The sequence below is a fragment of the Lonchura striata genome, chromosome 2, assembly GCF_046129695.1.
Source record: "Lonchura striata isolate bLonStr1 chromosome 2, bLonStr1.mat, whole genome shotgun sequence".
Taxonomy (NCBI): Eukaryota; Metazoa; Chordata; class Aves; order Passeriformes; family Estrildidae; genus Lonchura; species Lonchura striata.
The window spans coordinates 115,771,980-115,799,429 of record NC_134604.1 but is presented as its reverse complement, the minus strand read 5'-3'; the positions used below and the strand labels follow the sequence as shown (position 1 = coordinate 115,799,429).

General features: G+C 44.4%; 1 protein-coding gene across 1 annotated transcript; it reads left to right on the top strand.

Moving 5' to 3' along the window:
• The first annotated feature begins 186 nt into the window (after window positions 1-186).
• Window positions 187-26,276, top strand: CLIC6 (chloride intracellular channel 6). The gene is made up of 6 exons (XM_031506352.2): window positions 187-244; window positions 19,774-19,883; window positions 20,679-20,804; window positions 22,124-22,230; window positions 23,592-23,773; window positions 25,964-26,276. The coding sequence occupies exons 2-6, from the start codon at window positions 19,828-19,830 to the stop codon at window positions 26,123-26,125; spliced, it is 633 nt and encodes a 210-aa protein (XP_031362212.1). The 5' UTR covers window positions 187-244; window positions 19,774-19,827; the 3' UTR covers window positions 26,126-26,276.
• The last annotated feature ends 1,174 nt before the right edge of the window (window positions 26,277-27,450 follow it).

Below are 27,450 nucleotides of genomic sequence, written 5' to 3'. Positions count from 1 at the left end.
TTTGGGGACAGCCCCCGAGGATGCGCTGCAGGCGGAGCGGGGACCGCCAGCCCTGGCGGGGACAGGAGCCCCGGAGCCAGCGGCCAGCGGGTCCCCGAGCCCCGGGAGCGGCCAGGACCGGAGCCTGAACGGGGAGCGGGGCCGGGAGCAGCGCCGGGAGGACGGGACGGGCTCACCGGGCGCCACGGAGGAAGAGGAGGAGGAGGAGGAGAAGCAGGACCACGACATCTCCCTCTTCGTCAAGGTAAGGCTGAGGGGCTGCCGGGGATGGCTGTGGTGAGGAAATTAAACGTGGCAGGCGAAGGGCCAGCCTGGCTAAGGTGGTTTGGTTATTAACACCCAGTGTTGGGAAGGATGGATAAATACAATTATTCATAATAATACAGCCAGGATGAAAACAATCCTCCGTACTGGCTGGATAATACCCTTGCCTACAGATAAGTCCAAAAGTCAAATGGACTGTTCTATCTCAACCCCCAAAATGTACGGTTCACCCTACACCTGTAACCCACCCCTAAAACATCAAGTGTCTATAACCCCATTGGCCCAAGTCTTGAAGCCCCCCGAGGGGCCGGACGCCCCCTTGGAACTTCCCCTTCTCTTGGAATTTCCCCTTCTATTGGAATTTCCCCTTCTCTTGGAATTTCCCCTTCTCTTGGAACTTCCTCTCTCTTGGATCTTCCCCCCTTTTAGGACCTCCACCCTCTCCTGGAGCATCCTCTTGTCTCTCCCCTGTCCCATCTCCTCAAGCCTCCTCCAAGCAGGACCTTTCTCCATCCCTAAAAAACCTGATACCCCAAGAGCAAACTCCAGAGATCTCTCGTCTCCATCCACCCAAACCATCCTGGAGCCCAGCTCTCCCTACAGCCCAACACAAACTTGCCTCTTGCCTCCTCGTTCCTTCAGCAATCGCTGGCACGGGGAGTTCTCCGTGGATTTTCAGATCTCCAAAATTCAGGGAGAGGGGCTGAGCAGGAAGAACCCGGGAAATGGAATTTCAAATGCGGTGCTGGGGTTTTCTAATGTGAATTATGGGTGACGTTTGGAGAACCGTCCCAAATTTTGGCAAGGCTGAATTCACAGTCAGTAAAGAGCAGCCCTTGGAATTGTCCAGTTGGTTTGAAGGGAAGAGTTGGGTTACAGGGAAATGGGAGGGGGAAAAAAAGGGGTGGTGGAGGAGAAACTAAAACAAATTTCTGGTATTTTATTGAGTAGAGCTTTAGACCTTAATATTCTGTGCCTGGGTTCCCACCAAAATCCCTGGGATTGGCGTGGGAACAGCAGCCATCCACAGAGTCTTTATAAATGGGGATTTTTGGTGTGTAGGAAGCATCTGGAGGTGATTTATTCCCTTTTCTCTGACCCCTCTAGACTAAAATGTGGAGCAGGGTGGGATAAACATAAAGCTAAGGAAATAAACCTGGGGAAGCAGAAGGCATTTGGGACATTCTCCTCCACAAACCATCCCATCCTGTACCTCCTGAGCTGGCTGGGGCTGCTTCTGCCAGCCAGAATTCACATTGAAATAAAAATAAAAATAAAAATAAAAATAATTAAAATCAAATTAAAATTAAAATCAAATTAAAATTAAAATTAAAATTAAAACTAAAATTAAAATTAAAATTAAAATAGAAACTAAAATTAAAACGAAAATCAAAATTAAAATGTGATACTTTCCACTTTATGGGAGGAAAACATGGCCAAAATGAGAGAGCAGCCTATAGAATAAGAGCATTTTTTGTGACTCTGTGGCCCCCAAATATTAGGATTAAACATGGGCTTTGAAAATATTTGTGAATTAATAAAGGCACAAGGAGAAAGGAGGAGCATTTTTGTGATGGGCTTAATATTGGTAATTTAAGAACGCCTAGAAAACAATCCAGCTGCTTTTCTAATTATTTCTGTATTACAAAACTTGAGTATTTTACCTCAGCTGGAGCTGCATTTTTGTAGCTGGGATTAGATTAGTTTTTTTAGTCAGAGGTTGGCATGACTTTCTCCAGAAAAAGGAAAAAAACCCCAATAAACCAAAACTGGAGAGCTCAGAGTCTCCCCAGGCACCAAAATGGCCATGCCACGGTTTGATAGCAGAACAGAAATAGAGAGAAATGTAAAAATAAATGCAAAAAAAGGGAGAAGATGCACAAGAAAACAACACAGGAACGGTGCTGGAAGAATCCTGGCAGTTCCCTGCTAGGGAAGCTCATCCCAGGCCAGGCAACACCAAAATTCTCTGGCACTGATAATGTCCTAAGGAGCATCAGGCTCAGGATAAACCCCCAGGAAGAAAAACCACCAGAATTCCCTGGAGCCTTTCACTGGGTGCTCCCTGATTTCCATCAGCCCCTGGAACAATAAATAGCATTTCTTTCCTTTGGATAACAACACCCATTATTGCAGGTGTTGGAAAGGCAAATATTCCCAAAGGTCACCCAGATATCCTTTCCTTGGGAATTCTGTGTCCCTGGTGCTCTCTGCTCCTCAAGGGCTTTCCCCCTTCTGCAGCAAAATCTCCTTATTGATCAGAAAACGTCTGCAAATATCAGAATTTTATTTTTTTTTCTTTTTTTACCATTTGAATATAGTCTCACTAAAATCCACTCCATTGATTTTAAGCAACAGAACGTTTATTTAAGACCTAAGAGCTTACTTCTAAATTGGAATTGCTATATAATTCTTTATAGATGGAAAACTCAGCAGAACCACAGCTGCAGATTTCAGAATTCCAAAGATTCCTAAGGATTTCTCTGTCCCACAAACACTTGGCCAAACAACCCAGCCTTGCTCATCTCCCACAACATTTCTCCCTCAGTTTCAGGGTTAAATGGATTTTAGTCAAAGCTGACCATGAGCACAAGGTAATAGATTTTATCCAAGGAAAAGCAGGGGGACTTATCCAGTTTGGTGACATTCTTGGTCTCTAAAATCATTGATCTCCATTGAGATGATTTCATTCCCATCAGAGGTTTCCTTCCTGCAGCAGAATTTCCCTGAGATATCCTTGAGTGACTTTACTCAGGGTTACAGAAAGGGGCTGAAAAATGAGAGAGGAAAAGCTCTGCTGGGAGTGCAGAAATGGGAATTTACTCAGGGTTACAGAAGGGGCTGAAAAATGAGAAAGGAAAAACTCTGCTGGGAGTGCAGAAATGGGAATTCCAGAGGCAGTGTGCCCAGCTGGAAGGGGAATGGGGGCTTCCTACCAAAAAATAAATCTTATTTTCTCCGATGTAAGGAATCTGGGCCTTAAATAGAACTCAGATGATGAAGCAGCAGCTGAATTTTGGGTGCTGCAGGTAAGAAACCCGTGGGCAGCAGGAGCTCAGCTCAGCACCTGGATGAGGCTGGGCTGCCCCTGGTGTTGGCTGTAAACACTGGGATTGTCATTTCTGAAGAGGTGTTGCTGCTGAAAATGTTGATTTTCCCTCCTCAGCCAGGGCAGAAGTGGGTGAGGCGGGTGTGGTACACGGCCAGGAGTTGTTGTGCTGTGTCCAAATCCAGCTGTTCCTTTCTCAGTGCAGGTTCAGCACAGGAGCTCAGTGTTTCAGTGATCTCAGTGAGGGAAATGAAAGATTTCTGCGTGCACAAACCTTGTCTGCAGCAGAATTTCCCTGCATTACTCCTGAGATAGCCTGCAGTGGTTTTACACTTCCTGCAACTTGTGCAGAGTTACAGAAAGGGCTGAAAAATGAGAGAGGAAAAGCTTTGCTGGGAGTGCAGAAATGGGAATTCCAGAGGCAGTGTGCCCAGCTGGAATGGGAATGGGAACAAAATGAGAATAAATTCCCATTTGTTCCCCCAGCTCCACAGGATGGGTTCTGCTTTCTCCTCACTCCCCCTGTTAGCCTTCAGAACACACAGAATCACAGAATATGATTCTCTGCAGGTGCTTTTATTGAGAGCTCTGGAATCAGGGGCACAGACCCAAATCTGACTCTGACACGGCTTTCGAGCTGAGACTATTTTATATTCTATCCTTACATAACTCACATATTAATTATTAAACTTATATTGTTCTATTGTATACATTGACTTTACTCAACCATGAGTTTCTCGTGATCTTTCTTAGGCCCCTGACCACACTTTCTCATGATTATTCTTATGATTAAACAGTAATTATATTTAATTATTAAACAATCATCACATCTAACAATTATATAATTTATCCTGTATTAGCTACACAGGTGCAGTTCTAGCAAGGTACAAGGTCTTCAAGTCCTTAGGGTATTTATTTTTTCAGGGCCTACTAAGCTTAATTTTCCTTTTAACCCTAAATCCCCATGATTTAAAAACCCTTTTAGTATCACCTCCTTTTCTCCTTCCGGAGCTCCACTCCTTGGACCCCCTGCAGGACCTTGTCTCAGGTGCCACATCACTGCTACTTGAAAAAAAGCAGCTAAATCTTTAAACTAAAAATCCTATTTTTTTTTTTTGTAAGTGGCTTTCCTCCACCATTCCTTTGGGTATTTTCATTTGTAAGTGAGAGTTTTCCTTTTTTAATTGAGGAGCTACGAAAGCTTTGAGCTGGGGACAAGGTGGGCATGGGGCCCAGCTGGGACTCCATGGGCTGGGAGGGCTTTGCCAGCCCCGGGGATCCTGGGCTTCTGTGGGGTTCTGCTCTCTCACAGCTCCTTTGTTATGTTTTGTTTGGTTGTTTTGGTTTTTTTTTTAATCTGGAATATGCTAATTCCATGTTCCCTAATGCAGCTTAAGAGGAACTGGCATTCCAAATTCCCTTCATAACTCGCTGGGTTGTTGTTGGGCGTGCTGGGGGCAGCTTTTCTGCAGGCTGGAGCGAGATGGGCTTCAAGGTCCCTCCCAGCCCAAACCTTCCTGAGGTTCCAAGGGTGGCTGAGGGAGCTGGGAATGGGCTCAGCCCGGAGAAAAGGAGGCTCAGGGTCCCTCATTGCTCTGCAGAGCTCCTGCCAGGAGGAGCAGGGAAAAAATGAGAGGAAATGGCCTCAGGTGGCACCAGGGGAGGCTCAGGTTGGAGATTGGGAAAGAAAATTTCCCTGGCAGAGTGGCCAGGTCTTGGGATGAGCTCCCAGGGAGGTTTGGAGTCACTGGAATTGTCCCCGAGGAGTCTGGATGTGGCCTTGGGGACAGGGTTGGGGTGATACTGGTGGGGCTGGATGCTCCCAAAGAGCTCTTCCCACCTTGGTGATCCTGGGATTTACACAACTGACAGATCAACATCCTTTTCCAGACTGATGTAAACCAACGGACAGAAATCAGTGATCAGAAATATGAAGTTGCATCTAAGTTATTTTTGTGTGTTTTAGTCAGAATCACTGGTTGGTTTGGGTTGGAAAGAGCCTCAAATGCCACCCAGTGCCACCCCTGCCATGGCAGGGACACCTCCCACTGTCCCAGGCTGCTCCAAACCCTGTCCAAGCTGGCCTTGGGCACTGCCAGGGATAAGGGAACCACAACCCCTTTGGCTAAAAACTTCCTGGAGTGCTTTGGAAGTGTTAAATAATCTCTGTGTGCCCCCAGGACTGTTCAGGCCTCAGGCCTCTGCTCATTCCCAGGGCCCATCTCTGTGGTTGGAAGGTTGGTTTTAGGAAAAAATAAAAAAAATAATTAAAAAAAAGAAATGAAAAGAAAAGAAAGTCAAGGCCTTCAAAGCTTCCTGGCCCTATTCCTATTTTTATTTCCTCCCAGCTGACTGCTGCAGTAAAGCCCCACACCATGTGTTCTGCTTTAAGCACAAGCTTAAAGTCACGTGCTGTGTAAGCCCCTCATTAGGCAGGGAACCCTTTCCTGAGCCGGGCACAGCTTGGATTTGGGGCTGGCTGGAACCAGCAGAGTCTCCTGATGAGATCAGCCAGCTGCCCAAATTCCACCCGGGGGGCCTCTGCTCCTGAATTTTGTCTTTATAAACCCAGTTCTCGCCTGGGAGCAGCACGGAGCAGGCCGAGGGTGGGAATTCTCCTTGGCTGCTCTCTGCCCTCATCCCTGCTGGAAATCCAAGCTGAAATCCAACTTCCTCCAGGGAAATCCAAATTCCCCCTGAGGAAATTCAAATTCCCCCCAGGAAATCCAACTTCCCCCCAAGGAAATCCAACTTCAGCCCAAGGAAATCCAACTTCCCCCCAGGGAAATCCAACTTCAGCCCAAGGAAATCCAACTTCCCCTCAATGAAATCCAACTTCTCCCCAGGGAAATCCAACTTCTCCCTAAGGAAATCCAACTTCCCCCAGGGAAATCCAACTTCCCCCTAAGGAAATCCAACTTCCCCCCAGGGAAATCCAACTTCCCCCAGGGAAATCCAACTTCCCCCAGGGAAATCCAACTCCCCCTAAGGAAATCCAGCTTCCCCCAGGGAAATCCAACTTCCCCGCAAGGAAATCCAACTTCCCCCCAAGGAAATCCAACTTCCTCCAAGGAAATCCAACTTTCCCCAAAGAAATCCAACTTCCCCCAGGAAAATCCAACTTCCCCCAGGGAAATCCAACTTCCCCCCAAGGAAATCCAACTTCCGCCAGGGAAATCCAACTTCCCCCCAGGGAAATCCAATTTCAGCCCCAGGGAAATCCAATTTCCCCCAAGGAAATCCAACTTCAGCCCCTAAATCCTGTGGAAAAGCCTCAGCCTTGCTTGGAAACCTCCCTGGAATTGTTCCTCTGGATGTGGGATGTGCTGCTGGTGGGACTGGGTGAGCTGGAGAATTTGAATTTCTGTAGAGGAATAACAAACCAGGCTGGAGAACTCCTGGCATTCACAAATATAAAACATCAGAGTGTGGGCAGTGATTTTCTGGAAAGTGATTTGACCAATTAATCGGAAAATATAAGTGTACTAGAATCAAATTCTTAAAAACATCAGGGGAAACTTTGGAAAGGGAATTCTTTTAATAAAAATTTGTAGTACAAGGTGTCCCTGCCCATTCAGGGGGCTGGAATGAGATGATCTTTAAGGTCCTTCCAACCCAAACCATTCCCTGACTCCATTGGTGCAATTTTTATGGAAATATCAGTGTGAGGCTTTTCTTCCACTGTTGTGTGGATGATGCAAATCCATATTTAGGACTCTTTGTTGGTTTAAATTCTGTCAAGCAGAAGTGATAATGGAAGTTCTCAGTAAACCCAGGATTTTTTCAGGATGCTTGTTCCTGGTGATGCCACCTGGATTTGCAGTTTTAGAGTTTTTAACCAGAGAGAGACTGTGGGAAATAGATTTGTAGAAAATATCATTTTTAACATTTTAAAAAAAATTTTCTGACCCCATCTTTGGGTTCAGAAATAAATATAAACTGACAAATCCCTCCTCTTCAGAGCTGGGGAAGGGAATCAGGCAGAGAAAGCAAAAAATAGAGTTTATGGAAGGGGAAGTGAAGGGGTGAGGAGAGGGAAAAAAATGGAGGAGGATGAGGACTGTGTGAAATTCAGAGAAAGAGGAACAGAGGAGGAGGAACAACAAAGTCCCCCAAAGCAAGGGAACGGGCTCCAGGCAAGGAAGAGGCTACAGGAATATTTTATCATTTCTTTCCTCTTTAAAATCTTATTTCTCAAAACCCACCTGACAAATTCAGCAGTTCCACTCAAAAAAAAAAAAAAAAAAAAAAAAAAAAAAAAAAATCCTAAACCTATGAGAGACAAGTAAAACAAAACTATGAGAGGCAAAATTGGAACTGGGGATTGTGAGACTGCTGGTCAGGCCATGCCCTGGAAAATCAAGATTAGAAAAAAACATTTTTTAAGGCTGTCCTGAACTGATTAAATGTCACAAAATCACTCCAGAACCATTTGAAAATTTTCATAGAAAAGTCTAAATTTTTTAAGTTCATCTGAACATCCCTTAGGATGGAGACTTCCACCTGTGCCATCACTGAGTTTATTCCCTGTCTTTTCCATGGGGAGGTCCTACAGCTTTTTGTTTTATTTTTCCTGAGGTTTTTGGGGCACTGCCCAGGGGATGGGCACGGCCCCGAGGCTGCCAGAGCTGCAGGAGCCTTTGGGCAGCGCTGCCAGGGATGCCCAGGGTGGGATTTTGGGGCTCTGGGCAGGGCTGGGGTGGCACTGGGGGATCCCTGGGGGTCTCTCCCAGCTCAGGACATTCCCTGATTATTTAAAAATTAATTGTTTGTCCCCTTGAGTGTGCCCAAGTGGGAAGGTGACCCAAATCTCCTTGCTGAGGTGATAAAATGTCCCCCTGTGCTAAGCCCTGTGTGCATTTCCATTTGCAATGTCCGATTATTTCCTGATAAAAAACTCAGCTCAAGTGACTCCCTTCCACTTACTCACTGCCTCAGCCCTGAAAGGTTTTAATTCCTTCCTAAAAATAAAAGTTTCTCCAGGAAAACAGCTCCCACAAGCTGGCACTGCTGCTGGAGGCTGAAGGACAAAGGTGGAAATTTCCCTTTTTTTGTTTCATTTCTCTCCATAGGCTGAAATGTGAGCACCTGTAAGAATATTGCAAATATTCAAAGTGGAGTTGTCAGAGACCAAAGGCAAAAAGCAGAAAGGGAGCAGTGAAAGCAAAGCCTTCCCTGAGTTATTCGGATGGGGCAGTTACAAAGGAATTAAACATTGACTCAGATTTCAGGGAAATTCCCATTTGTGTCCTGGTCAATCAGTCAATCATTGACATTTCCCTGCTGGCTGTTTTGGAAATGATTTTTAAAAGCTCTTAGACAGGAGGAGCATTTTATAAATATAAAAAAATCTTTTTTTTTTTTTTTTTTTTTTCTCATAATGGGGCAGATGAAACTCAAAACAGGCTCCAAATATACCCAAAAAAGTTCAAGATTTTGAAAGCTGTGGTAAAAAACCACCAGCAGAGCCTCAGCTCCTTCTGTGAGGATTTGGGGTCTCAGGGACAGGAAGATCAGCCTTGGATCCAGTGGGGTTCCAATTTCATTCCTGCAGTGATTCATTAAAACTTCTGTAATGAATTTTAATTAGCAAAGCTCTGTTTCTCCTCATTTCCCAAAGAAGTGAAGAGCAGGGTGGAGAACAGCCTGGACCTGGGAATGGAAATTCAATTTTATTCCATTTTTACATGTTTTTGGAGGGCATTTCCCACTGAAGCTGACAGGGTTTATTTTATTCTTTCTGTGGTGACCAAAACATCACATTTTATTCAACTTCCATTCTTTCTGTTTTATTCTTTGTTCTTTCTATCTGGACTAAAACATCACAAATTATTTGAGGTGAAAAAAACTCCCCCACTCTTTCAATATTTCACTTTTACCTCTTGATTTAAATTAGGGATATCATTGGTAAAGGATTTTCTACCTGAAGCTGCACAAAAGAGCTTCTTCATCTTTATTATTTTTTAGTATTCTTTATGCATTCAAAGTACTCTTTAATTCTTTATTATTTCTTATTTACTTACTTACTGGTTTCCAGCACAAATCACAGGTGATTTATACATATAATTTATACATATAATTTATATACATGATATATATTTTTATATATTGTTTATATATATTATATATATTGTATATATAGACTTATTGTGCACAATTTATATGTATTATCCTATATTACATAAAATTGGTTAATTTATCATTAAGAAATTAACAGATGATTATTTATAAGTTATTTTAATAATTTATTTGAATACATATACTATTTATATGTATGAATTATTATATTACATATAATTTATGATTTCAGTTTTTACTGAATTTTTTACTGAATTTATTACATATAATAAATTACTTAGAATCAATTTTATTACATAAAATTTATGCACATATAAAATTGACATGCATATCCATGTATAAATATAATTTCAAAGAATAAATATCAATTATAAATATAATTTTATAAATATAATTTTTATTCATATAGAATTATTTAGGCAGTTAAAAAGATATTTTTAATGCAGTTTTTGTGTTTAGCTTGGAGCAGCCCAGCTGTGTGGCAGGGTCAGTGTAAATGCAGTGTAAACCAGGATGTACCACAGAAATACCCTTTAATCCACAATGACACATTCAGGAATATAAAACCCTTTTTGTTGAAGTAATTCCCTGTAAGAATTTCCAGAGGATGTGAGGTTTTTTTGTCCCCAGGTTGAGCTGGCCCCTGGCCACGTCATTAACTGGGAATTAGGAATAGCAGGGAGGGATTAAACGGAATTCCTGTGCCAGGAGAAATGGGAAATGGCATTTGGGCTGCTCTTGTGACCTGGGAATGTTCCCAGCATTTTGGGCAAATTTGGGAATTTATGGGAGATCCAAACCACTGACCTGGAACTGATTTGGTTCAACGTTCAAGGTGTTCTTCCACTCCTGGCAAAGGCTCGAAAATCATCTTGAAAATTGGGATGAAAGACTGGATAAGGATTAAAAGAGTGATGGGAGCAGGTTTTGGATATTCCCAGGGATGGGGCAGCCTCCCCACCCTCACTTTTAGGAGGAATTTCCTCCTAAAAAAAGACAAGAATTCACGATCATCACCTGCTGGAAAAGCAAACAAACGGTGGGGACTCCAATCACTGCCGGTTTCAGTGAGACACAAACCAAGGACAACTGAAAAATGCGAATCAAAAATCACAAAATGGCAATTATTTGGAAGAAAACAGCTTCCACAGCCTGGTGCTGCTGCTGGAGGCTGAAGGACAAAGGTGGAAATTTCCCTTTTTTGGTGTCATTTCTCCCCATAGGCTGAAATTTGAGCACATCGCAAATATTCGAAGTGCAGTTGTCAGAGACCAAAGGCAAAAAGCAGAAAGGGAGCAGTGAAAGCAAGAAGGATGCTCCCAAATTGGGCAAAATTTATTTCAACTCTGCTGAAGTGCAGCTCAGGTTTTCCAGTCTTTCAGTCCACAATTTAATTTCCCCATTTATTTTGCCATTTCATTTCCCCTGCACTGCCCCAAGCTCTGCTAAATCCTGCAGTGGCTTTTAACGCAGGTCTAGTGTAGGGAGGCATGTTGGAGAAAATAAACCTGCAATTTGCATTTTGCCTTTGTAGTTTCATTGGATTTTAGCGATTTAAAAAACCCAAACCATGGCTGTGGCTGGAAATTCCTGTGACACCACGAGGGGCCTGGCCCAAGGCAACAGCAGTGCTGTAAAATCACAGAATTTGTTGATTTTCCTCTTTTGTAAAGAGTGCCTTCACACACATAGATTTAATCTTTAATCTCCTAATTGTAAATAAGGTGAATATTAGTAAACCACAGCCTCTAAAAATGTAATACAAGACATCTGATATTTTCATTTTCACCTGCACTCCCTTGGTTTTTGCTCACTTTACAGAATGATCATTTAATAGTTAATTTATTTATCACCTTTATCAAAAGTGGAAGGGTGTAGAAATACTGGGCAGGTTTTAATATCAAAATCAAATTTAAATGGGCATTTGATCTAAGAATAGGACTGAGTTTGGTCCTTTTTGTTTCTCATTATTTATAAAGCAACTGGCTGCAGGTAGAAAACTGAGTGTCACAAAGTTGCTTCTTAATGGAGGAGAATTTCTCCCTCTGCACCAAAACCATTTAATGACTTACAGGGTGATGAAGCTAATTTCTGCACTAATTACTCACCCAGCAGCCCATGAGCAGTAAATAAAGCTGGGGGAGAGGAAAAGAGGCTTTCCCTGCCCTGGGGCACACGGGGGAGAGAGGGAACTGGATCCAGAGGGAAAATCCTTCCCTGGGAGGGTGGGAGGCTCTGGAATGAGATTCCCAAAAAGCTGGGGCTGCCCCTGGATCCTGGCAGTGCCCACGGCCAGGTTGGAGCAGCCTGGGGCAGTGGGAGGTGTCCCTGCCATGGGATGGATGAGTTTTAGGGTCCTTTCCAACCCAAACCATGCCATAATTCTGTGAAATTGCAGCTTCAGCCTCGTTGTCCCCTCTGCTGCCTAGGAAGAATTAGAATTTCCAGGTGGATGTCACCCCCTCGAGCTGTGAGCATTGCTCAGTAGATAAAAACAGGCCTGAGGGTGATATCCCATAAATATCCAGCACATTTTTAATCCTGGATGTGGCCTGAGGGTTTTAGGGTCCTTTCCAACCCAAACCATGCCATAATTCTGTGAAATTGCAGCTTCAGCCTCGTTGTCCCCTCTGCTGCCTAGGAAGAATTAGAATTTCCAGGTGGATGTCACCCCCTCGAGCTGTGAGCATTGCTCAGTAGATAAAAACAGGGCTGAGGGAGATATCCCATAAATATCCAGCACATTTTTAATCCTGGATGTGGCCTGAGGGCCAGGAGCATCCAAAGAACAATTTCCAGCTGAGAGCTTTATTGAGAGTCATGAAACCTAAAACAAAATAATGGCAGGGAATTGACTCCAACACTGCATGAAAGCAAGAATATCGAATTCCAGAAAGCAAAACAGAATGGGAAGACTTAAAAATGGAATTGTTGGCTGGTAGGAGATCATCCATGGCCAGGAGAAACCCACCCAAGGTTTAAAATGTGATGGGGAAGGGTTCCCTTGTTTCTGCAGGGGGATCTCGGCCCAGAGCCTGTCCAGGGTCACAGCAGCCCTGCCCTGTCCCACTGGGGCCGTGTTTGAGATAAATCAGCCTTGAGCCAATTCTCCTGTCCCTGGTCACAGCAGCCAGCCCGAGGAGTCCTGTGCTGCTAAAGCTGTGCAGGGGAAAAGTGGAGTTAATTCCACTCAGCACCTTCAGTGTAAAGTTAATTCCATTCACCACCTTCAGTGTAATGTAAAGTTAATTCCACTCATCACCTTCAGTGTAAAGTTAATTCCTTCAGTGTAAAGTTAATTCCACTCATCACCTTCAGTGTAAAGTTAATTCCATTCACCAGCTTCAGTGTAAAGTTAATTCCTTCAGTGTAAAGTTAATTCCACTCAGCACCTTCAGTGTAAAGTTAATTCCTTCAGTGTAAAGTTTCTTCCATTCATCACCTTCAGTGTAAAGTTAATTATTTCAGTGTAAAGTTCATTCCTTCCATCACCTTCAGTGTAAAGTTAATTCCATTCACCAGCTTCAGTGTAAAGTTAATTTCTTCAGTGTAAAGTTAATTCTATTCATCACCTTCAATGTAAAGTTAATTCCTTCCACAACCTTCAGTGTAAAGTTAATTTCATTCATCACTTTCAGTGTAAAGTTAATTCTTTCAGTGTAAAGTTATTTCCTTCAGTGTAAAGTTAATTCTATTCATCACCATCAGTGTAAAGTTAATTCCTTCCACAACCTTCAGTGTAAAGTTAATTATTTCAGTGTAAAGTTAATTCCATCCATCACCTTCAGTGTAAAGTTAATTCCTTCAGTGCAAAGTTAATTCTATTAATCACCTTCAATGTAAAGTTAATTCCTTCCACAACCTTCAGTGTAAAGTTAATTATTTCAGTGTAAAGTTCATTCCTTCCATCACCTTCAGTGTAAAGTTAATTCCTTCAGTGCAAAGTTAATTCTATTAATCACCTTCAATGTAAAGTTAATTCCTTCCACAACCTTCAGTGTAAAGTTAATTTCATATATCACCTTCAGTGTAAAGTTAAAGTTAATTCCTTGCATCACCTTCAGTGTAAAGTTAATTTCTTCAGTGTAAAGTTAATTCCACTCATCACCTTCAGTGTAAAGTTAATTCCTTCCATCACCTTCAGTGTAAAGTTAATTATTTCAGTATGAAATTAATTATTTCAATGTAAAGTTAATTCCTTCCATCACCTTCAGTGTAAAGTTAATTATTTCAGTGTAAAGTTCATTCCTTTCCTCCCCTTCCCTTGGTGTCTCCTTTAGGCTCAGCTTTGGCCAAAAGCCTTTAATCCACCCAGGGCTTTATAAAAATCCTTCCAAAAATCCCCTGGCATTCCCACACCCCTGTGAACAGATTTTCTGTCTGATTTTCAGCGAGGAGCAGATTTTTCATTCCATTTTTCATTCCATTTTTCATTCCATTTTTCCTTCAGTGCTGAGCTCACAGTGCCTGGATGCTGCTCTGAAGGAGAAAGGAAAATTTGGCTTTTTCTCTTTCTTGAACAGGGAATGGAATTCCCAGAGAAGCTGTGGCTGCCCCATCCCTGGAAATGCCCAGGCCAACTTAAATAAATAATTATAGCTAAGAAATAAATAATAATAACTTATAAAGAATAATAACTTATAAACAATAACTTATAAATTAAAAGAACTGTATTGGAGCATCCTGGGATAATGGAAAGTGCTTATTAAGTGAAAGCAGTGAAGGAAAAATCACTTTTTTTTTACCTAAAGGAGTGTCCAGCTGCTGTTTTCACACCTCTTTTTTTTTTGAATTTCCCTTTGGGGATGTCACACACAGCAAGAGTCAAGCCTGGAAGTGCCAAAAATACAATTTATCTGCAGAAATCACCGGTCACATTTTAAACATAGGGTTTTTTTCTGCTATTTGGCTGACAAATTGGCTGATTTTAGATATATTGGGTGTTGGTGGCTAGGCAGAGCTCTGGAATAATAAGTCGAAAAGCTTTGGAACAATAAATGGCAAAATTGGGACTTTCTCCCTGAAAATGTATTTTTAATTGCAGCTGCTGTGTCTTAAAATTCAGCCTGGAATTACAATTTCAGCATCTCAAGTGCAATATTTCCAGCCCAGTAGGTGGCATCAAAAAGGTTCTGTAAAATTCAGGATTTGGGTGTTTGTTCTCCAGCCCATGGAATAAAACCAGAGAAAATTCCAGGTGATCCCTTCCTGACCAAAAGCTTTGGATGAGGTGGGATCTGACCCAAAGAGAACAGAACATAAAATGTTAATAAGTGAATCAAAGTTGCATTGAGTGCACAGAAATTAATTCTAATTTTAATTTTTATGGCATTTTTTAACAGCAGTACTGCCACCAGACAGAAGTAATTTAGAATTTTTAAAACGTTTTATAGAGCCACTCTATAATTTCAATATATTTTATATGTATTTTTTTAATATTGCTGAAACAGGAGTCTATGTGGTAGGGTTTTCAGTGTTTTAATAATGCAGAAATGTTGTACAGTCATCAGAAATTTAAAAACAACTTAGTTTTTCTTATATTTTTCATGTGTTATTGAAGAAAAAGTGTAAAGACAGACCAATAGAGCTGCAAGGTCCTAGACAGCCTCTAGCTTGGCTTGTGAAAAATGTCCTTTTTATCTATATTTTCTTCTCTTGTTGTCCTTTATATAAAAATATATTTAAAAAATATAAGCAACTGGCTGCAGGTAAAAAGCTGAGTGCCACAAAGTTGCTTCTTAATGGAGGAGAATTTCTCCCTCTGCATCAAAAACATTTAATGACTTACAGAGTGATGAATTAACTTCTGCACTAATTACTCACCCAGCAGCCCATGGGCAGTAAATAGAGCAGGGAGAGAAGAAAAGAGGCTTTCTCTGCCCTAAGATGGCATATATATATATATATATTTTAAAATATATATAAATATATAAATACAAGTATATATAAATATAAATATAAATATAAATATAAATATAAATATAAATATAAATATAAATATAAATATTAGAAATAGAAATAGAAATAGAAATAGAAATAGAAATAGAAATAGAAATCAATGGATATATTTATATACTGCATAGAATTTATATAAATTTCAATAATTATTTAATTATATATATATATACTTTATATATATAAAGTAAAAATATAAATGTATCCCATAAAAGTGGTCAGGCCTTGGGATGAGCTGCCCAGGGAGGGCAGCTCATGTAATTTATAATAATTTATATAAATAATATCTATATTATATATATATATATATATATATATATATATATATATATATATATATATATATATAAATTATATAAATAATATGACATTTATATAATATATAATTTATATAAAATATATCAATGTAATTTATGTCAATCTAGAGATTTATTTATTGTATATATACATATACTTTATATATATACTTTATATATATACTTTATACTTTTATATACTTTATATATATATACTTTATATATATATATACTTTATATATATATATACTTTATATATATACACACTTTATACTTTTATATATATATTTTATATATGTATACACACTTAATACTTACATATATATGCTTTATATATATACACACACTTTATACTTTTATATATATATACTTTATATATATACTTTATACTTTTCTCTATATACTTTATATGTATACACACTTCATATTTTTTATATTTATATATATACTTCATATATATGTATATATATATATATGTATGTATGTATATATATATATATATATATATATATATATATATATATATACTTTATACTTTTCTATATATACTTTATATATATAAAGCAGAAATGAAAATTTATCCTATAAAATTGGCCAGGCCTTGGGATGAGCTCCCAGGGAGGTTTGGAGTCACTGGAATTGTCCCAGGGGAGTCTGGATGTGCCCTTGGGGACAGGGTTGGGGTGATGCGGGTGGGGCTGGGTTGTTGTCAGTCAGGTGAGCCCCAGGGGCAGAAATGCTGATGTGTGACTCCAGTTCAGAAGGATGAATGATTTCTTTATTATAACTATGCTATAATACATTAATATACTGTTTAAAGGAGATACTAAAACTATAAACTTCTTTTTCTAACTCCCAACTCGTGCCCCTCTCTGAGCACCCAGTCCCAGGTGGGTTGGATTGGCCACCAGGCTCAAACCATCCTCACCAGAATCCAACCAAGCAACACCCCAGGGAAACAATTCTCCACACACATTCCATGTGGGAAAACAAGGAGCAGAAACAGAAATTGTTTTCTCTTTCTTCTCTCTGTGCTCCTCTATGAAAAATCCTGAGAGAGAGGAATGTGCTTGGCACACTGGATGGTGCTGAAAGGTTTTTCCTGCCTCATATTCTGGGATCAGCCCAACTCCTGTGCGGGTATCCCCAAAATCCCCTCGGGTTCTCCGGGCACAGCTCTCATCACCCTGCGGGTGTCACTGAGCCCCGGGGCCTGTCCCTGTCCCTCCCTCTGTCCCCGAGCTGCTGCCACCACGTCGGGATCCTGCTGGTCCACGGGACGAACATCTCCCTGCACCCTGAACGCAGAGGAAAAATCCAAACCCCACAATTCCTATAAGGATTTGTAGGGACGGTGTGGGAATCATTCCCCTTCAAAGCACATGTGCGCCCTGAGAGCTCCTGATCCTTTTTTATTACCCTTTACTAATTGCCATATGCATAGGGTTTCACAATAGGTTCATGAATATTCATTCTGCTGATTTCACTTTACACTTACAGCTAGTGACACTTGTACCTAGTTTTTTGTCAGAAAGTACAGACAGAGCTCCTGGGTCACTCTGCACTCTTTGTTTCAAGGTTTGAGGAGTCTTCCTTATCTCTTCAGCTTGGAAATTCACGTTCTTTCTCCTCAGCTTGTTTTGTTAGTGCTGCAGAGTTACCAGACAAATTACAGCATTATTTTATTTCTGTTAACAAGCTCAAAGCAGCACATTTCACCTAAATGCAAACGGATTTCTACCCTGTTAAATTTCCCCTCTGCCTCAATCCTCAGGAAGACCCTTGGTCACCTCTGCTCTGCCATGGCTGGGTCAGTTCTTCAGTTCCTCTGATTTTCTTCACCCTCCAGCTCAGAGAGCCCAGAGGGAGCAGCGTGCCCAGCACAGCCTGCCAGGCCCTGGCACAGCCTGCCCACCCCTGGCAGTGCCCAAGGCCAGCTTGGATGGAGTCTGGAGCATCCTGGGAGGGTGGAAGGTGTCCCTGCCATGGCAGGGGTGGCACTGGATGAGGTGGCTTTAAGGTCCATCCCAACCCACGCTGGTCTGGAATGGTGCTGGGCACACAGCTGGCAGCACAGCTGGGCAAGGGCAGCAGGGCTGTGGCAACTCCTCACATGCAGAGATGCAGCTGGGAAGGAGCTGGTGGCACACAGTTTCTCTCCAGATGGTCCTGCCTGCTCCTCATCTCATCTCCAGATGGCTCCTCCAGGCAGGGCTGTCCCCAGCAGTGTCCCCAGGCTGCTGCTCCTGCCCTGGGCACAGCCTGGCATGGTGGGGGTGCCCATTCCCAGCACTTTTCCCTTCGGGGTGGGTAACACCTGGCACCAGAGGCAGGATGAGACCAGCTGGAGCTGAAGCCTCCATGCTAAGCTGTTTCAGGCTCAATTTTCCAGGACCCACAGCAGTTTTGTGCCTCCTGGCTGCTGGCAGCTGCCCAGTGCCACGGAGCGCTGCTCTGAGTGGGAGGAAAGCCACAATGGCAGCTTTTGAGCAGCTCTCAGCTTTGCCACCTACAAAACCAGGCTTTCCTGACAGAAACAAGGCTTTACTAAGCCAGCAGCCCAGCTGGCCCAGCAGTTCTGAGAGTTCTCATCCCCTGGCAGTCCTGGAGCACGGGGATTTGTCCAGGGAGGTTCCTCGGGTTCAGAGGGAGACCAGAGAATTTATTCAGCCCTTGCCATGCATCCCTCGAGCTCCTGCCTGCCCCAAGCCAGGCCCTTTTTTCCAGCCATCGAGCTCTTTGTGAAGGTCAGCACTGTGCAGTGTGTGTAAATGCAGGAGTTTTTGCTGTATTTCAGATTTGTTTGGTAGCACTGTGCAGTCAGTGTGTGTTCATTTATTCAGGAGTTTTTGCTGTATTTAAGATTTGTTTGGTAGCATTTTGCAGTCTGTGTTTGTTAATGCAGGAGTTTCTGTTGTATTTGTTATTTGTTTGGTAGCACTGTGCAGTGTGTGTTTATTTATTCAGGAGTTTTTGCTGTATTTGAGATTTGTTTGGTAGCACTGTGCAGTGTGTGTTTGTAAATGCAGGAGTTTCTGCTGTATTTAAGATTTGTTTGGTAGCATTTTGCAGTGTGTGTTTATGCAGGAGTTTCTGCTGTATTTGAGATTTGTTTGGTAGCGCTGTGCAGTGTGTGTTTATGCAGGAGTTTCTGCTGTATTTAAGATTTGTTTGGTAGCACTGTTTTGTTAATGCAGGAGTTTTTGCTGTATTTGAGATTTGTTTGGTAGCACTGTGCAGTGTGTGTTTGTAAATGCAGTTTTTGCTGTATTTAAGATTTGTTTGGTAGTATTTTGCAGTCTGTGTTTGTTAATGCAGGAGTTTCTGTTGTATTTAAGATTTGTTTGATAGCACTGTGCAGTCTGTGTTTGTTTATGCAGGAATTTTTGCTGTATTTAAGATTTTTTTTGTAGCACTGTGCAGTCTGTTTATGCAGGAGTTTTTGCTGTATTTAATATTTGTTTGGTAGCACTGTGCAGTGTGTGTTTATGCAGGAGTTTCTGCTGTATTTGAGATTTCTTTGGTAGCACTGAGCGAGGGGAAAAGGACAAACAGAACTGGTTTGATTTATGTGTTTTCTCGGGTTCTAAGGGCTGCAAACCTTAATGAATTAACCTCTTAACTGTGAGACACTTGGGTTTTAATACTTCTGCCCCTGATTGAATCTAAATTTTAAAGCTGTGCTTTAGGAGAATCACGTGAAGGGTTTAAAAATGAGAGCCCTGATCTCTTGCAGAGTTACACCGAGTCTCCCTCAGCAGCACCTCTGCAAGACTTTGCCTCATTTTAACAAAGTCTCTTAACAAATTGCAATATAAATTACCTGAGAGCAACACCTCTGTGGCCACCTTCTCCAGGGCTCCCAGAACCCTTTACGTTGAAATTATTAATTAATTGATTTATTCTGCTTGTTCCCTTCAGTGCTTTAGACATCACATCTCTGTTTAGGCTGGTAAATATTTCTCTGTTCCTTTCCTGTGGTCATAAACTGATTTAACTCACTTTAATCTTGCAGTGACTCGTGCAGATTTATGAACACGTAGACAAATGATGTGGAGGCTGTTTCCTTTGCAGGGACTGCTGTGATTTACACACAGATGTGTTTATAATTTGTAATTTTTCCAATTGTAGGCTGGCAGTGATGGGGAAAGTATTGGGAACTGCCCTTTCTCTCAGCGCCTCTTTATGATCCTGTGGCTCAAAGGGGTCATATTCAATGTCACAACTGTGGATCTGAAAAGGTGAGATTGATTTAATCCTGACATTTTAACTTCGTAGCACAACTTTCCCAAAACTTTTTTTAAAAGGGTTGTGGGAATCCAGGGCTTCCCTCTGTCCCTGGCAGGTCTGGGACCCTGGCAGGGGTCAGGAACCCCCTGGACAGAGCCCCCAGAGACACTGGCTGTGATCTCTGCCCATGCAAAAGAGTTTTCAATCTCACAGGATCAATTACCAGCTCTGAGTGTTTGATAAAAGTAATAATTAAGTGTGGCACGGGTGCAAAAGTAAAATTTTAGGATTCTAGATGAGGGGTCCAAAGGGGACAAGCTGGAGGAAATTGGGTGTGTCTTGTCCTTTTTCTCCTTCTTCATGCCCTCCATGTCTCACTGTGGTGTTGGCATTTTTCTGTTGGTTCAGGCTGGGGACACACTGTCCAACGTAGGTGACAGATCTTGGCACGTTATTGTAAATCCAGCCCAGGGAGTTTCTGGTATTTAATGTTTGTCACATCCCACTGAGGGCAGAGCTGGGCAGGGCAGCAGAACATGTGAGAGATAAACAGAATAAACAACCTGGAACCAGCACAGACCAATTATGGCTTCTGCTTTGGCAGCGGGGCTGACAGACAGAGACTTTCTAAATCCTGGAATCATCAATAGCTCAGATTCCAACAAAGGGTGACTCTTTTCTGCCGGGCTGGGAGAGCTGGGTGTGTCCAGCCTGGAGAAGAAACGGTTCTGAGGAGACCTTAAAGCCCCTTCCAGTGCCTCATAAAAAGGAGGGAGAAGGACTTTTAATGGCTTTTTCTTTCTCAGAAAACCTGCGGACCTGCAGAACCTGGCCCCGGGCACCAACCCCCCGTTCATGACCTTCGATGGGGAAGTGAAGACCGATGTCAACAAGATTGAGGAATTCTTGGAGGAGAAGCTGGCGCCGCCCCGGTACTGCACTCCCGACCCTCAGGGCTGCACGGGGGGATCCCAGGGCCTGCTCCAGCTCAGGGGTGGCTTTGGAACAGAGCTGGAGCTGGGGTGTCACTGGGGTGTCCCCAGGCTGTCCCCAAATCACGGCTGTGCCGCTCCCACTGCTGTCCTTCATCCCGAGCTCACTGCTGGGTCACTCCCAGGGCATGGAATCCATCCTGTGGATGATGCTGTTCCCTGCTCTGACTTGGCATCACTTGAGGCTTCCCTTTCCACACCTCACAAATCACAGGGAGGGGGAAGCTCAGGGTGACCTTGATGCTCTCCAAAACCACCTGAAGGTCACTGCAGTGAGGTGGGGTCGGGCTCTTCTGCCGTGTCCCAGGTGAAGGGATGAGAGGAAATGGCCTCAGGTTATGCCAAGGGAGGTTCAGATTGGAGACTGGGAAGATGTTTTCCCTTCAAGAGTGCTCAGGCATTGGAATGAGTTGCCCAGGGTGGATCACCATCCCTGGAAGTGTTCCAGCCATCTGGATGTGGCCCCTGGGGACATGGTTTGGGTGGGAATGCTGGGAGTGGATGGTGTGAAGGTGTTTTCCAACCTGGTGATTCTGGAACTCTGTGAAGCTGAGGGCAGTGAACACCTCAGTGCTGGGGCTCTTGGAGTGTCCACGTGGGTCCACCAGGCTGCACATGAGGGTCTGAGTTTTGGATTTGTCCTTCCCCACCCCAGCAACCCTTCCTACCTCTGTCCCTGCGTTGTCCCAGCATTGTGTCCCCTACCCCAGAGACCTTTTCTCCTCTGGGATATCAGTCCTCTCCCTGTGCTCCCTTCCTTGTTTCTGTCAGGAAAGCCTGGTTTTGTAGGTGGCAAACTTAACTTAAACCAGGGAAGCAGCTGCTTGTCTCCACTTTTTTGCCATTTTTATCCATCCCTGGCAGCTGCAGCTCCTGGAATTACTGTCAGTTTGCTGATGGCCAAGTGGGCTGGGCCAGGAGCCCGAGAGGAGCAGCAGCTCCTGCTAGTGGGGATTTTCCCTCCACTCCTCCTCATGGCAGGAGCCACGTTCCAGGCAGCCTCACCTCTGGAGGAGAAAGCCTGGAAGACACCCTGGGGTGTTTGAGCAGTGCTTGAAGCAATAATCATCATTTCCCACTGCCCTCAGGAAAATATTATTTAGGTAGGGTTTAAAATAAGTGATTTTTAGTTTAGGATGGTTCCCTTTGAGTCCTGTGTGGCTGTATGTGGTCACCCTACCAATAAATGTGTATTAAGTAGTGGAGACAAAAATAAAGGATAATTGGGTCACTTCTTTTTGTTTCTCTGAACTTCTCAGGTATCCCAAACTTGCACCGAAGCACCCTGAGTCAAACTCTGCAGGAAATGATGTCTTTGCAAAATTCTCTGCATTTATAAAGAACCCGAGAAAAGATGCAAATGAAAGTAGGTGCTGCAGTCCTGACATCAGCCCTGGGAGGGAGAAACCAGACCTGTGCAGTTGTAGGACACTGCTGGAGATGTCCCATTTCCAGCTCAGGTTAAACTGATATTCCAGAGTGTGGAGGCTTTGGAAATCTGTACCTGTTCCCTCCTTTAATGGAGGATTCCAAGAGCTGATGGAAGCAGATACTGCTGTCACCATGGCAGCACCAATTCCAGCCTCTCCTCACTCCTTCAGCCCTGGGGTCTGCCAGGCTGCACCTTCTTCACAGCTTTGCCAAAAACACAGCCCTCTGGAAGTGAGGGATTCCCTATTTCCATAAATAATGAGGACTCCAGCCCCTTGGCACATCCCTAAAGCAGGACACTAATGACCACCATGAATGGCTGGAGGAAGGCAGGGTGGGATGAAATTATAGGGAGAAATCCTTTCCTGTGAGGGTGGTGATGCCCTGGCACAGCTTGGTTGTGGTCTCCCCATCCCTGGAATTGTCCAAGGCCAGCCTGGATGAGGCTTGGAACAGCCTGGGACAATGGAAAGTTGCCCTGCCATGGCCACTGGGTGGGCTTTGAGGTCCTTCCCAACCCAAACCGTTCCAGGAGTCTGTCCTTCAGTCTCAACCTGTTCCTTGGGTTGGCTTTGAACACCCCAAAGTGGCATCCCGGGGACTTGCTGTTGTCACTGCAGCTCTGCTGCCATTCCTGGCTTTGAACACCCCAAAGTGGCATCCCGGGGACTTGCTGTTGTCACTGCAGCTCTGCTGCCATTCCTGGCTTTGAACATCCCAGAGTGGCATCCCGGGGACTTGCTGTTGTCACTGCAGCTCTGCTGCCATTCCTGGCTTTGAACATCCCAGAGTGGCATCCCGGGGACTTGCTGTTGTCACTGCAGCTCTGCTGCCATTCCTGGCTTTGAACATCCCAGAGTGGCATCCCGGGGACTTGCTGTTGTCACTGCAGCTCTGCTGCCATTCCTGGCTTTGAACATTCCAGAGTGGCATCCCAGGCACTTGCTGTTGTCACTGCAGCTCTGCTGCCCTGCCTTGGGCAAGCACTGGCCCTGTGGCTCTTGGGCAGGAGTCCGTGTGAAGGCAGGGCCAGGCCACGGTGCCAAACCCCACCCCACAGAGGGGTTTGAGGAGCCATTCCTGGTAGCACAGCCCCAGGATGGTTTTTCCCAGAAGTCCCTTTAGCTCCTTAGAGCCCTTATCCCAGCATTAAGGGTTAAGCCGAGGATCAAGGAATTGCAGGAGCTGGCACAGGCAGATGGCTGGGCTGCTGCCAGGAGACAGGATGCAGGAGTCGCTTGGTGTCACAGGGACCTTGGTACTGGCTCGAATGATCTTTTTATTGTCTTAACCCAGATTTGGAGAAATCTTTGCTTAAAGCCCTGAAGAAGCTGGACAACTATTTAAATAGCCCCTTGCCTGATGAAATGGATGCTTACAGCACGGAGGAGATCACTGCTTCCAGCCGCAAGTTCCTGGATGGAGATGAGCTCACTTTGGCAGATTGCAACCTCCTACCAAAGCTCCACATAATCAAGGTTTGCATTTGCTTTTTCAGCCTCCTGGGGAGAAGGGAAGCACAGCAGCTGAAATCCTTTCCTAGATTGTGGAAACACCCTCCCCCCACCCCAAAAAAAAATTCCCTTGATGGGGAGATCCTTAAAAAGTTTTGTGCTGGGATTGAGAGACGGATGGGACTTCTGGTTTTTTTTTTTGGTCTTCAGGTTGTTTTTAGTTTTTCTCTTATCAATAGTTTAGTACGCTGTCTGCATCTCAGTGTGTGAAGAGAAAGACACCAGAAGTCACCAGACACACAGGTTCAAGGTCTTTTAAATTTATTTGGTCCAATTAACTCTTTGAATGTATTTAATTTCTACCTTTCTACCAATAACTAATCATCTGTCTGTTCATGCCACATCTGCATTGTGGCTCTTTCTAACCAATCACTCTGTGCCACCAACACTGCAGGAAATGGAGCAGATGAAGAACAAGAAGGAGATCAGACAACGCCCCAAATTCTCCATCTTGTCTCCATACTAAAAACCCACAACTCCAAGTTTTTCACCATGTGATAAACTCTCCTGCTATCTGTTTCACACACTTGTAGATTCCATTTCATCCCAAAGTCTTGGAAGCTTTCTCCATGGACAAAGGTTAAAAGCAGGGTTGCCCTGGGGATCAGGACTCCTCAAAACAAGCAGAGAAATATTCCCTGTGCCCTGGGCTCCAACACTCGATGGCAGAGGGATCCTTTCTCTGTTCTGAGGGCACGCCCAGGGACACTGAGGCCATTTCCTAACAGCACAGCCAGGGTGATCCTCACTTTGATGGCTGCAGGTCTGGAAGAGCTGTTTCATACCTGTGCTGTGACTGCAGTGGCTGAGCTTCTCACAGCCACAAGGGTGAAACGAGTGCTGGGTTCAGGGCTGCAGAGAAGCATTCTCATCTTTGCATTTCACATGCAAAGTGCACGTGGCCCTATCCAAGGACGGAGATCTTGTATTGTCCATCCCAATTTCTGTCTCTCCCACGTTTAATTTCCAATTCTGACAGGGTGGCCTCCACCCACTGCCTCCCAGGCAAGGCTCCCAGCCTCCTCTTGCAGAACTGTGGGGCATCCACACAAACCTGAACAGCTCCAGTGGCCTGGCACTGGTGTTGTCACAGCCCAGAAGGATTTTTCACAAGGACAAGGAAGAATGGCCTTGAGTTGAAGGAGAGAAGGGTTAAATGGGGTATTGGGAAGGAGTTCCTCCCTGGCAGGGTGGGCAGGCCTGGCACAGGGTGCCCAGAGCAGCTGGGGCTGCCCCTGGATCCCTGGCAATTGGACATTGGGGCTTGGAACATCCTGGGACAGTGGAAGGTGTCCCTGCCCATGGCAGGGGTGGAACAGGATGATATTTAAGGTCCCTCCAACCCAAACCATTCAGTGATTCTGTGATTTGACTCTGCAAAGCCTCTGGAAGAGAAATGACCACACTGGAATTCCATTTGTTTTCAAACAACAAGGCCACTTCAGGAAGTTTCCTGTCAGACTCCCACTCTGCCACAGGAGGAGGGGATCCAGTTGCTTTCCAACACCTCCACGAGTGAAGACTTTGCCCAGCCATCTCCTGGCTGATCCTATTGCAGCCAGCAGCCAGGGATGAGCCCTTTCCCATGGCAAACCTTGGGAAGCAGCGGGGCCAGCACGGGGGAGAATCCCCTCAGTCAGGGGAATGTCTGGAGGAGGACACAGCAGGAATGTCACACTGCCACATCAACCTTGCTGCCTGCAGCCTGGGATTAGGGCTCAGCCAAGAGTTGTCTTCCCTGATCATTTGAAATTAAGGGTTTTCATTAATATTTTTCCTGTTTCAATTAAAGTTTCCAAGTCTGGGCCAGTTTATTCATGTAGGTTTGTTCTGTTCATTCTGGCTTAAATTTGTTGATTAACCTGAATCTTTTCCAGTTTGTTCTACTGGTCCACATGGCTTTGCATATCTTTAGCAAGATATAGATAAAAACAGAGATATAGACACAAAACAAATCCTTTACAGGGAGATCAGAAACTTTCTCCTTCTTTTTATGTCTTTCCCTCTTCTTTTCCCTTGGTCACCAACAACACCAGACTCACAGTGTGGAAATCAAAAATGGGCATAAAGAATAGTCTTGGGATTTTGGAGGTTTTGCAGATTATATGTGTAATGATGTTTTTCTTCTTTATCCTTTTTTTCTTTTAATGAAAGGTCGTTGCAAAAAAATACCGAAATTTTCACTTCCCACCTGAAATGACAGGGATTTCGAGATACTTGAAAAATGCATATGCAAGAGATGAATTTACAAACACATGCCCTGCTGACCAGGAGATTGAATATGCTTATTTGGATGTGGCAAAGAGAATGAAGTAACCAGAAGATGCCTCTGTTTGTTGCTTCTGTGATGGGCAACAGCCAAGCTGGAAAAGCGAAAACCAGCAGAGATTCTGTGGTGTGATTTTAAGTTCTGCTATTGGCCAATCCTTTTATAATGATTGTATTGCAATATTTACTCCTTTTTAAATTACGTGTGTGTGTGTGTGTTTGTGTGTCTTGCATGCTGGAAATCCGGTTGTCCATTCCAAGGAAAAGGCATCCATCAAAGGTAAAGATTTGTAGGATTTAGGGAAGCAGTGTAGGTCACACACTTGCAGCAACACCATAGATGCAGCGCTGAATTTTGGGAACAATTAGGCCTGTTTGAACACTTTGAGCCTGCCCTTAGTGTTGCCACACTTCACCTTTGACTGGATGGTTTGTATTTGCTTCACTGCCCTGACCCAGCAGCCCCTGACTGACCCAGGGGACAGCCCGACCTGCAGGTGGGAGCACACCTGATATCCCCCAGGCCTCTCCTGTGGGCTGGAGCCCCACGGGGCAGCTCCACCATGAACAATTCCTTTTGCCATTGCAGGAGTCTACTTTGGAGTGGAAAAGACAGAAAGAAAGGAGAATTCCTGCGTTCCCCTCTCTCAGGGCTGCAGAAGTTCTCAAACTTCCTTCCTGCTGCTCTGACAGAGAGAATGCTGGCCTAGGGACTCTCTGCTGTTGGATTTTGGGCATGGGAGGAGGGAGACACTTGGCTGTCCCTGTGGACACAAGAAATGGACCAACATCCAGTCCCAAATATTCGTGTGGGATTTGTCATCCTTCAGTGATTCCTTTCTGGTTTTGGAAAGCAGAGAAGAGGAGGAGAGGGCCTAGGAAAGGAACAATCCTTCTGTAGCCCCTGCCAGGAGGGGACAGCCGGGGAGTCGGGCTCTGCTCCCAGGGAACAGGGAGAGGAGGAGAGGGAACGGCCTCAGGCTGGGCCAGGGCAGGCTCAGCTGGGCCAGCAGCAGCAATTTCCCCATGGAAAGGGTGCTCAGGCCCTGGCAGGGGCTGCCCAGGGAGCTTTGCAGTGCCCATCCCTGCAGGTGTCCCCTGGAGGTGGCACTGAGTGCTCTGGGCTGGGGACAAGGTGGGCATGGGGCCCAGCTGGGACTCCCTGGGCTGGGAGGGCTTTTCCAGCCCCGGGGATCCTGGGGTTTGTGAGAGTTCTCCCAGCAGAGAGAAAAGCCAGTCCCGGAGAAAGGCCCTGCCCTGGAGCAGCAGAGGGGCAGCCCCGAGGCTGGAGGAGCCAGGAGCGGGCTCCAGGCACGGCTGCTCAGCCCTGAGCCCTGTGGGGCTGCCCAGCAGCAGCAGCAGCAGCAGAGCCC

Coding starts and splice junctions, on each gene's coding strand:
- CLIC6 (XM_031506352.2), top strand. CDS start 19,828: ATGATCCTGTGGCTCAAAGGGGTCATATTCAATGTCACAACTGTGGAT. Junction 19,884..20,678: donor ACAACTGTGGATCTGAAAAG/GTGAGATTGATT, acceptor TTTCTTTCTCAG/AAAACCTGCGGACCTGCAGA. Junction 23,774..25,963: donor CAAAGCTCCACATAATCAAG/GTTTGCATTTGC, acceptor TTTTAATGAAAG/GTCGTTGCAAAAAAATACCG.